The following is an 11,830-nucleotide window of genomic DNA, read 5'->3' as shown; positions in this document are numbered from 1 at the left end:
TATGCCAGATCAGTGTATCTGCCAAGCACAGACTCTCACACTGAGTGAGCCTTCTATTAAATCTTATTCTGTAAAGTATGTGCTATTTTGAACAGCATTTATACCATTACTCACAGCTCTAGGAAAAAATGTGGGTTCCTCACGATAAAAAATAATGAAACTTGGAGCTTACGTCTCTGTATGTTCAGACGCAACATGTCCAACGTAAAGAGAATTATTTAGACATAAAGTCTCCGGGAGGACAAGTCTTGAAACTTCCTTTGTCTGACTATATGTGGCATTCAACTTCGATCCTGTTGCGTCCCAGCAAACATTAAAAGCACCAGATAATCAACTTATTGCTCATTTAAGGGCAGACTAAGCTGCTCATCATTTACAATTAGCCTAATAGCTAAATGGAGCTCATTTAGAGCTCATTTTTCACCGCTGCGATAATGTTAGTCTCCCACTATGACTTAACATAACATATGTTTAAGTGTTATTTTACAGTGACACTGCAGCGAATGGCACGCGGCTGACTCTGGAGGTCTGCGCTTTGCTTTCAGGACGCTGGGAAGGCTCAGAGACGTAAGTACACGTGCGCCTCAAGCAAAATCCGGGCAGAATTTACAAATGGCATTTTCACAAAGCAGTTTTAAACATCGTCGTTTGAGACTGGAAACTACAGCTTATGGCTGCCAGCTGACGTTTAATCAGCTTCCAGTCGGCAAGTTACAGCAAGAAATGTTCAGACACTCAGCCCCTAAATACAGCTGGAGAGAGTGATGACAGAAAAAGTGTCAGACGAGTTACACCCTGTGAAGTCTGTCAGCTAGAGGTGAATATTTAGTCTATATTTGCTTTTTGTTGTTTTTGCTTTTCTTCTAAAAGTTGTGGCATTAAAAGTATGACAAACTGGTTATTATAGTTCCTATTTGTGATGCATCCATTTCCAAGATGCTTCTTATCACCATGTGGTCATCATGTGGTTTTATCACCACATCCTATCCTTTAACTTCACAAATTTATTTATGAGTTTTACTTTTTTATTATTATTATTACCTTTATAGTCTGGTTATTAATAGATTTTTATTTATTTTATTGTATTTATTTATTTAATATTTTATCTTTGTATCATGCCTTTTCATTTACCGGTAATTTTATTTATTTTTTTAGATAATTACTATATTACAGTTATAATTTATACGGTTATTTTTATGTCTTTATGCGTTTATATACGTGTGTGGTCTCTTGGGTCTATTGTTGTTTGTTTTTGTTTTTGAGTAAAGCACTTTGGGCCGCATCCTTTGTATGAAAAGTGCTCTATGAATAAAATTTGATTGACTGACTGATTTCTGGTGGTTGGTGTTTCAGAGAGGTACAGGAAAAGCAAAATGTAAATGTTTTTCTTTTTTTTTTTCGTCCTGAACACCTAAAATGTGTGACAGGTTGACATTTAAATAAAACGGCAGAGATAAATATATCAGATTTGCATAGTTGTTTTTTCTTTCTGAGTTACAGACTAGCCCAGTCCAATAGTACTACAAACCACAGCCTCCAAAATGGAAACACAGTTGAATCAAGAGCTCTCTGTTATTTTACTCAGATGCAGAACACCTAATGCTTCAAGAGAATAAGATTTAGAGCAGTATTGTTGCATTAGAATACATCAGTTTTCCCTAGTGTGCCTAATGAACTGTCTAGTGAGTATATATGGTAAACTATATGTAGTTTGCAGTTTAAAGTTATTTAAAGTTAACCCTTACATTCACCCCTTTTATTACTTACTTTGCTCAACCTACAGGATTAATAGAAGAAGAACAGGCCTTTATTTTAATGTCCCTGTGAAGGGCTGCTGTGAACCTACTTGTAGAAAACTGAACTCTGGCCCCTGCAGCCTGATGACATCAGACTGTGCCTACTGCGTGGTAACTTACAGCACTCTGGTCTTTGAGTTTATGCATCAAAGGAAACAAGTGTTCATCTGCCTGGGTCGGTCGGTCGGCCCGTCTGTGTGTACGAGCAACAACGAGCCGGTAACATGTTAAAACAAAGCCTCACCTGATAGAGCTGAGGGTTAAGGTTCTCACAGAAAACACAACAAGCAGGTCAGCAGCTGTACAACAGGATGCAACAAAGGTGCACCTGTTGTCCCCCATTGAAACACACACACACACACACACACATTCATCGCGCACATGCTGTCGGCCTCTCTCCACAGTTTGGAGTACAAACAGGACAGAGCAAAAGTGAGCGAGCATCCAAAACGCCAGGTCAGTCGTGTTTGATGTGACCACGGTGGGAAATGGGGAAGTGAAAGTAGCAGCTGGGGGAATTATGAAAAACTCCCAGTGGCCATGACAAAAAAAAAAGAAAAAAAGAAGGCAAGAAAAAAAAAGAAGGTGCATAATGCGTTTAGACGTGACTGAACTGATGGTGACCTAAATGAGTGTGGCCCAGAACACAGCTCCCACTTTTAGCACAGTTAATATGAGAATAGATCATGGCTACTAAACACGAACCCCACAGGTGGACTGGCACACGGGCTGCCGCTGTATGCGGAGAGAATTATCTGTGAGGGGTTTTCTTTTTATTCTATTTTTACCCTGAAGTCTAATTTTCGAATTCAACTCAATTTTTTAATCTATTTTTATTAATGTACAGTGTGTTGCGTCTCTGTATGCCCGCGATGCATTTGTGTATGTTTCAAGGTAGGTGTGTGTATGTGTGGATGGTTACTCAGGTTGCACAGTGTAAACAGTGAATGCACCTGTGTAAATGACACAGAGGGAGCTGTTGTGTTTAGCTGGGGAGGCCATCAGGGAATAAGGCATGTTGTGCAAACTGTGTCACCTGGAGAGAGAGCGAGAAAAAAAAAAAAAAAAAGAAAAAGAAAGAAAAAAAAAGTGTGGCACCACCCATCTCAACCACAGCTGAGACAGATTTGGGCTCAGAAGACACCCGCGGCTCTCCCGTGTGCGTACAGCGCGCTCGATAGAAAGGAGGGCCGCGCCGCCGCCCGTCTCAAACCAGACAGGCAGAATGAGAGAGAAGCCGATCCACCTGTTGCGTATTATTTACGAACTGTTGGCCAAACTGTGTCAGCTGGTGATGGAGGATGGGGGAGAGTGCTTTCACCCACCAAAACCAAAACCAGACGAGCCAGCGCGCACAGCTGGGGGCTCAGCTCGGAAGTCGCGAGATGCTGTACAGTAGAGATTTCTAAACAGACGAGCCATCGCGGGAGCCATTATGGGACCAGGGGGACTGAGACACGAATGGAAACAGAAAGGGGAGCTGATTGACATGTTGACATTTCACAATAAATTCTAAAAAGTCCGTTTCTCTGTGTTCAGTTCAGTTTCAGGATCCGGGCACAGCGCGCAGTCTCGTTATGTCAGCCCAACAGACAGAGCGATTATACTCATGTTGTCCTTGCATTTAGAACACTTCTTGTCGCACCAGTGGATAAACAAAACAAAGCAGAAATGTGACTGCTTGTCTTTGCTCTCTTGCTCTGGTACTGGGCCAAGTGAGTACACACGGGGCCAGGCAGGCTGCAGTTCAAAATGAAACGGTGAATCGTGGCTTAATCGAGTTTTCAGTGTTATTTTCTCTTTTTTCGGCCCCCTCGCATCTGAATAGACTCGTCGTCCTGCTTCACCCTGAATTAAATGAAATGGTACTTTACTGATGCGGTTACATATATGTGTGGCTGATTACTTTCAAAGCCTCCTATCGTTTGCTTTCCCTTTTCTGTTTTGAGCGTGATTTTATAGCTCTAATTCGAGTTTGAACTAAATCATAAACCACACATAGTGAGCAGAACGTCTGATGTAAGGTGGGAATACTCGCTGTTGGTTGCTGTCATGAGTTCCTCTGTGTAGTGATATTATCTCATGGTTTTAATGTCAATGGGGAATAAGAGGTGTAAGGTCACCTCTGTCTCCTGTGTGTGTGCGCGTGTGCATGTGTGTGTATCCTCCCATTGCAACTTCAACCACAACTCAGGGAAACCTCTCGCACAGATGTGGCCATCATGCAATTTCCACTTTGTACATGGTTGCAGCACTTTTTCCCCCACCACAAGAGGATTTAGCTGAAATACTGCTATTGCAAGACTTTTTTTTCCTGCTCACTCTTTAAGTCCTCCCCCAAACTTGGCCACGTGCAGTTTTGTTAACAGGAGCCGACTGGTTTAGTTACCGGTTTGAATCGTGTAGCCACAACAAAGACAGGTTCACCTATCAGGCTTATCTAGCAGGCTAATGAGTCTCTAGTTACCAAGCTCCAGTCCCCAGCCGCAATGTACCTACAGGGAGGCAGAGCCTGAAGGCCCATAATTAGAAAAGTGCATGCAGGAGAAGTATGAGAAAGCAAACACAAACACGGGGGCAAAGACATCACGCATATACGCGTTTCCTCCTTTGTTCTGAGCAGTCCATTGTGGTGAACGTGAGGTCAATCTGTGCATCATTGACTGGGTTACAAGGTTGAAGACAGACAAGAATAGAATGTAACAAGGTTACCGAGCACAAAGAGTCAAAGAGCAGGTTGTTTACATTCCCGCTCACACGCGTTCGCCACTCACAGAGGACGCTGCTAACTCTGCGCCGGTAACAAGGTTGTTCTTTGAGCCGCAATCAACCTTAAGCGCTACAACAAAAGATAAGAAAGAGGCTGAACTGATGCTGCCCGGTCACACAGGTGGAAGAGCAGGGTTCACATGTGTGTCCCTTAGAAATACGTTACAGAGCAAATTACCGAAGCCGCCGAGATAACTGCTGTCTTATTGCTAGCCAGTTGGTCCAGCATTGGTCGGTCTCAGCGGCTCTCGAAACATGTTCCTCGAGCATTTTCTTTGAACTGTACCATCTTTCAGTTAAATAAGAAATACTGATACAGGAAACAGAAATACCACCAAACAAGCAAGCTGGCTTTTTAAAGTGGCATATATATCTCAAAAAGTATAAAACCCACAGCTTATATATTTGTATATATGACGTGCAATGCAGATTTGTGTATCTTACAGATTGCATGACTAGCAATGGTTAGAAAACAGGTACAAAATGAGAAATTACGCATTTTTTGTCTAAAGATCATCCGTGTGGCTATGATCCCAGTCAAAGGGTTAAGGATAGTTAGTTAAAAGACTTCTTCTCCTACTTTCTCATGTTTTCTTGCTACTATCTGAAATTCCACTCCAAGAAAAAGTGAATGTTGCAACAGAGTTAATGTATTTTAATAACTTCCTCCATTTTACCGCAGCAGGTCAGCTCAGTCAATTAATCCAGAGGCAATGGATCCAAAAGCCATTCCCTTTCAGCCTTCTGTATTATTATGATATAATGTTCAAACTAGCACCAGTAGGGAGCCATCGCTGAACTGGACAATGTTTTCCCCTCAGACCTCGTCCATCATCTGCCTGTCATGGATGGGGAGTTCATGCACCATGCAGTTTGCGGAAAGGCTACCATCAAAGATTCATACCACTGACCGCTTTGAAGTTGTCCCTGAACCAAACATTGTCGCACACATTACTGAGCAGAAGAGTCACTTCCCATGGCAACGGAAAACAGAAGAGAGGAGGAGAGGAAGACAGAGACAGGAGGAAAATACCCACTTAAATCCATTTAAGCCTTTCAATATTCATGACGGAGGGGAATGTGGCGGTTCCCATAAAGTTTGGGACATTAAACCTCCAAAGAGGTACTAAGGTGGGTGTCATCTCTGGTAGACTCAGACAGCACCCCCCACCCCCCCATATCCGTCCTAGGCTGGGAAACATCCAGGGCTGAAGCTAAGTGTAGCGTCAGTGTTGTCTAGGCAACCTGACTGAGAAAGAAAGAAAGAAAGAAAGAAAGAAAGAAAGAAAGAAAGAAAGAAAGAAAGAAAGAAAGAGGGGCTGGGAGAAGAGGAGCTGGGTGTGAATGGATGAGGTCCCGATGTGTGGCGCCAGGCAGTCTGCCCGGCGGAGCGACTCAATAGGCGGCTGTGAGGGAGGGAGCGGAACGGCGACGCAGCCCGGAGAGCGGAGGAATGTAGGAGACACAATAACGCACAGCTGGGAGAAGGAATGGCAAGGCACCGCCAAATTGGCCGGTCCGGCTCCCTAGATCTGCAACCCTGCAGTTGGGCTGCGAACATTTAATATTCTTGTTATTTGCTGTTCTTTTATGAACTTTACAAATGCATCTGATGAAAATACGAGTCAAAATAGACTAAGTTCGCGTAAGGGAAGCCTTGGGATGCTTCGTGGTAATAATCGCTCCACTTACTTTATTAGAGAAAATGAAATAAAAATGTATTTTATTGTCAACCAATATAAACATATTCCTGAGCTTCACGAGTCTGTTGCAAATCATAATAATAGAATAATAGCATAAAGAGGTATTTTAGGAATCTCCTTCCTCTCTGCTGCTCTTGCTTGGCTGTGTTTATAAAGCAGTTCAGGTAGTTCGGATGCTGTCATGTTACCCTTTGAGTTTCATTTTTCACATACTGTGCAGGTTTTCGTGCAGGTGGTTGGGCTCAGGCTCATCCCTCACCGCCAGTGATCAATACCAGGAAGCTGTGCGTAATTACGCATCAATGACTACGGCTCTAAAGATGCAATCCGGAGCTAATCAGCCTGGTGAATTGTGCAAATACACGAGTTACCTCTCACTGGATCAGCTCCATATGGCAGCGAGGCTTCTTGTATCGCTGGATGGAAAGATACGGCCATGGTATAATGCGCAATTTGCTTTAAATCCCCCCCAACCCCCTCTTTACACACACACACACACACACACACACACACACACACACCTCCTACCGATAGGCAGCCCACAGCACACAGAATGAGACACGCCTTTTTCTCAGCTCCGTTGTCGGGTCGGTGGGCAGCGGGCTGCCGGTGATTGACCAGCTTCTCTCCCTGATCTGTCAGCCGGCTGGCTTGGCGCCTCCCCTCCCCTCTATAAATGTAGGCAATCTATTCATTCCTTTCACACCGAGCTTGCCGAAGTAAGAGGAACTGTGAGGCTCCACGGGATGTGTTGACAGACTAGAATTCCGCCTTTTGGTTGATCTCGCTCTCTCGCTCATTCGCGACTGCAGTAGCTACTACCGTATTTGCATTGCTTTTGTATTATCTCAAATACCTCCGCTACCAGTAGTAGAATTGTTTTGCTTTTTTTCTCCCCGTTGCTTCTTTCTGAGCCGCTGGTTATCTAAGATGAAGGCTGTTACTCCAGTCCACCCTCAGGACTCCTCCTCCAACAGCAACCAGCTCTCCCTGCACTATCTGTCGAAGCAGAGCCTCAACATCGCCCGGTGCAGGATGGAAGAGGAGGACCTTTTCTGCCTGCAGTACGACATGAACGACTGCTACAGCCGACTCAAGCGCCTGGTGCCCACCATTCCGCAGGATAAGAAAGTCAGCAAAGTGGAGATCCTCCAGCATGTGATAGACTACATCCTGGACCTGCAGCTGGCCCTGGAGACGCACCCTTCTCTCCATAAACAACAGCCACAGCGGACCGGGACCTGCCCTTCTCCAGCCTCCAACCCCAGCAGGACACCGCTGACGGTGCTCAACATTGACCACCACCAGGTAAGCGTTAATCAGCGGAGGCGGCTCCTTCTCGTTCCGCGTTTCCACCGGGACTTACCGGAGGATCCGGTAAACCACCTTGTGCCAGACTACCGTCCTCCAGTCAGACTCAGACAAAGCGCGTCATGCCCGTTATATGTCACTGTCCCCGCCGTGCATTTTTTTTTCTTTAACCAAATGAGAGGAAATAATCAGAATGCTAGACACATCTTATCACAACCTTGAAAAATCGTGCGTAAAAAAAAAAACGCATTTGACGTGGGTGAGATTGCGCACTTGATTGCGGGCTCTATGATTTGCATGATAATGACGGTGTGTGTCAGAGGCCCACCTTATCCCAGGATTGGTGAAGTACCTCAGCCTGCATCCCACTCCACTGCGCACAATAAGGGCAATTTGTTATTCAATAGGCTATAAGAGAATTTATTACGGGAGATATAGCGGGCTAATTTTCTGCTCCCCTGCTGTATATCATTTATTTTTTGCAGGGCTGCGGGCCCAGTCTTTATTGAGTCTTCTTCTTATCCGTGAGCGCCACATCGTTTTACATGTTTCTTCCTTTTCTTCTTTTGTAGAGGACGTCAATAGTCAAAAAGCCGGAGGACTCGATTTTATGCCGCTGAGACATGAGCACTGCATTGGTAAGTTGATTTACAGTTAGTGTAAGTCTTTTTTATATATATAGATATATATGTTTTGTATATTTTTCACAGCTCTTTTTTTTTTTTTTTTTTTTAATTAAACACAAGTGGCTTCCAGAGAACACCATAACCGGTGGTCACTGAAGCATCCCCATTAAGTTGATTACCGTAGCCCATGTGTGGTGTAAGTTGACAATCTGTAGAGTGCTCTGGGGAGGCCAGTAGATGTCAAGGAAAGTAATAATTGAGGAACACGAAATTGGCACCAACCTCAGAGGCAGCTGTGCTTTTGCGCAATAACTGTCACTGGTGAAGCAATCTGAGAAGACGAGAGGGTTAAAACCTCAGCTTGCCCTCTCTTTCATTCTTACACACACACACCCCTTCCTCCCTCTCTCTTCTGCTCTGTGTCAGTTCAATGCAAGCTGGCTTTACGGCCATATTCACTGCACAGAAACCAAACACACCTGGATAAGACTAAAAACACGTACGCGGTGTGTTTGTGTGAGTGTGTGTGTGTGACTGAGAGACACTCTCCCAGTCTTTTCTGAGAGCCTCGGCTGCCTCTCGCCAGCCTTGCCCAACAGCCTGAGGAGCTGTGCGGTTGTTGTTTGACCTGGTTTGTTTTGGGTTGTTGATCAAGCATGGCCTCTGTTTTGTTGGTGGCGCCAGTCAGTCTGGAGCTCCGCAGCTCACCTCCCCACCTCTATTCATCCCCTCCACAGGTGTGCAGGCTGCACAGAGCCGCTCCAAAGCCAGCAAAGCTTCGCCAGGGACTCACACCCAACTGGAGGCACAATCACAAGGGGATTTCAAAACCGCTGGGAGGAATTAAACCCAAATAAAATCACTATTCATATCAGCTTTTTTTTTTTTTTTTTTTATTTTTAATTTCAATGAACAAGGACTCAGTATGTAGACATCTCCCACTCCTTACTCCTGTTTAAGTTGCTCCCACTGTACTTCTCGTCACATTTTTTTTTCCCTAAGAGTAAAACTATGGTATCTCCCCCTCCACACACACACACACACAGAAGATTTTTTCGTTGGAATCCGTCTGTTAACAGCTATGAAAACTGTTTGTGAACTGTGCTTAAAAAACTTAACTAAAATGACTCCAGTTTAAAGCTTTACTAAACTGCGAAAATCATTGTACATGTTTTGGACATCTATTGTTTAAAATAGATGATTTGTGTTGAACAGGGATGTCATCCCTGGTATCTTAAAATGTTTGATATTGTAAAGAAGAACAATTCTGATTCGAGACAATTACGATTGTAAATATAGAGACGCAAATGTTCTATAAAAGTATGTGAAAGGAAGACTTATATGCTTATAATAGACTATTGTAATTATAAGATATTTTTATTAAAACCTTTTTTTTTTGTCGTTATGTAAATATTGTGTTTCCACTTTAGTGAATGGACGTGGTCACGCTCTGCCAATAATGTCCTCACACATGATGATATCAGTTAACTCTTTGCAGTGTTTTTGGAATAGTTTAATATGTAGCATGTCAGGCGCATTGCAGAGATGTTGAATGTGCACTGAAGCAGCCCTCACTGTGTAGATACGTGGTGGAGTTCAACACAAGTTCTTTGATTATTATTCTCCCTGCTCAGCTTTCTCTTTAATTGTTTTCTACTCATTAACTATGACAACTTTCGGCTCGGAGAGATGGGCCAGTCTGCTGTTTGATCTTTTTTATTATTATTATATTTTTTTTTTTTTCATGAACAGAAAGAAGGCTTGATTTGATATTCTGTTACATTGCACTCTAGTTAAAAGTTATCTAAGCGTCACAGCACTTCTGACAGGGTTTACAATGTAGTACCTAAAAAAAAAAAAAAAACGTGAAGAAAAAAAAATCACAGCAATGCAATGTTTCAGTTTTATTTGTGCAGTCAGAGCTTCTCCTTGAGAAGTTAATGATTGACAACAGGAAATCATTAAACTTTTGTTACAAATTGGTGAAATATGTGAACATTAACAGACCTGCTCTTCAATAGGTTATGAAATGATTTCCCCGTTGGAGAGTGGGCAGCGATTATTAATGTAAAGAAGGAAAAAAAAAAGAAAAGAAAAGAAAGAAAAGCCTTTATTTTTCATGACATTAAACACCGAATTTACCTCACCACCCTCCTGCCAGTGTGAGAGGGCACTTGTACATTACTGTCAGCTGCACTGTTGGATTTGACCTTCACTGGCTTGTGAGGAGTTGTCAAAACAATTAAAGTTTCCAGGAAGAATTGTGTCGTCTCAAGTTTTGTGTCAAGACTCGTGGGAGAATCGCGGCGCGTTACTTTCGGTGCCAGCGCTGTCATGCTGCAGTTACTAGGAGGGGAAAGCAGCGGTGTAACTCTGCACATTCACATGGTTTCATGGCAGATAAAGGGAGGATAAAGTTATTAACGTGTTGCAGATGTTATCTCCCGTAAGTCCTCAAACCTGCTTTACAGGATCCAGGGATCGGGTGTTTTGTTTTCTGAGCTCACGTTAATTCCTTTGCACACACAACTGCAGCGAAAGCAGGGCTGCTTAAGGTACCAGCAGAGAGGTCAGATATGTGTCAGACGTTTTGTGGTGCCAGAAACAACATAATTATCATCTCCTGAATGAAAATTATGTCCTCGTGTGCGAGTATCTTGCATTCGTATATTTAAGGCAGATTTCTTATTGTGATTCTAATGTAACATGTTAAAAAAGATGAAATGCAGAAGAAGTAGAAATAGGCCTCTGTAATAAACATCACTTGTTTATGTGCTTTATTTAACCTGGAAATGTTGAGGTGAAATTAAAACAGTAAAAATAAAGCGCAAAAATTTTAACGATTCTTTAAATTTGATCTAAAATCCCCGCACGGCAGCTGCTTTACAACGTTCAGGTACATTTCTCCACTAAGAAAGGTGGCAGCGTATTTAAAAGCTTTTTGGCTTAATTCAGTTCCGACGAACGTTTGTGGAACATTGTGAGAGCGCAGGCCCGTTAACGCTTCGGGTTTCTGACACGTAACAACAAAAGTCGAAATGAAACAACCGAATAAAGCTGAATGAAGGCTTAAGTCAATACTTCGCAGCATTCAGGATAAGAACATACGCCCATTCATTGCTTCTTAGGTGTTTGCCATTCTTTCTGAGGCTGTCATGATGATGTACAGCGCAGTGAATAATAGTCATGCGGGCGCAGTTGGAAAGACAATTGGTGACAAGGAAGTACAAAAAAAAAATTGTGAGAATTATTTTAATGGAAAAGTAAGAAAGAAAAATGCTTTTTATGATTTATATGGTGGAAAAGGAACTCAAGGCCTCACAGAATATGATATTTTAAAACAACAGTGATTATAAAGTTGATTATTTATGGCCAGAGAGCTAAAAAAAATTTATTTTTCTCGTATTTCCCACACGGACCTGCAGCCTTTTTTCTCGCTGCCCCTTGTTTAATCGTCTCCATATCTGCCCCGCTGAATGCAGGTTAACTCGGCCGTTTGACACCGACAGGCCCGGCGACAGGGGCGCCTTTTTGGGTGCAGCACACACCTTTCACGCACCCCTCGCTCCACCGCGGCCGTCTGAGGATAAGCGGGCCACGCGGGCCGCTTGTGTGTGTTTATAGT

General features: G+C 43.2%; 1 protein-coding gene across 1 annotated transcript; it reads left to right on the top strand.

Annotated features, from left to right (window-relative positions):
* The first annotated feature begins 6,854 nt into the window (after nucleotides 1-6,854).
* Nucleotides 6,855-10,466, top strand: id4 (inhibitor of DNA binding 4). Its single transcript, XM_047598979.1, has 3 exons — nucleotides 6,855-7,576; nucleotides 8,152-8,217; nucleotides 8,943-10,466. Exons 1-2 carry the CDS (start codon nucleotides 7,199-7,201, stop codon nucleotides 8,197-8,199), a joined length of 426 nt encoding a protein of 141 aa, XP_047454935.1. The 5' UTR covers nucleotides 6,855-7,198; the 3' UTR covers nucleotides 8,200-8,217; nucleotides 8,943-10,466.
* Nucleotides 10,467-11,830: the final 1,364 nt, after the last annotated feature.

This window comes from Mugil cephalus, chromosome 11 (genome assembly GCF_022458985.1).
Source record: "Mugil cephalus isolate CIBA_MC_2020 chromosome 11, CIBA_Mcephalus_1.1, whole genome shotgun sequence".
Taxonomy (NCBI): domain Eukaryota; kingdom Metazoa; phylum Chordata; class Actinopteri; order Mugiliformes; family Mugilidae; genus Mugil; species Mugil cephalus.
This window is presented reverse-complemented; position numbering and strand designations above follow the sequence as displayed.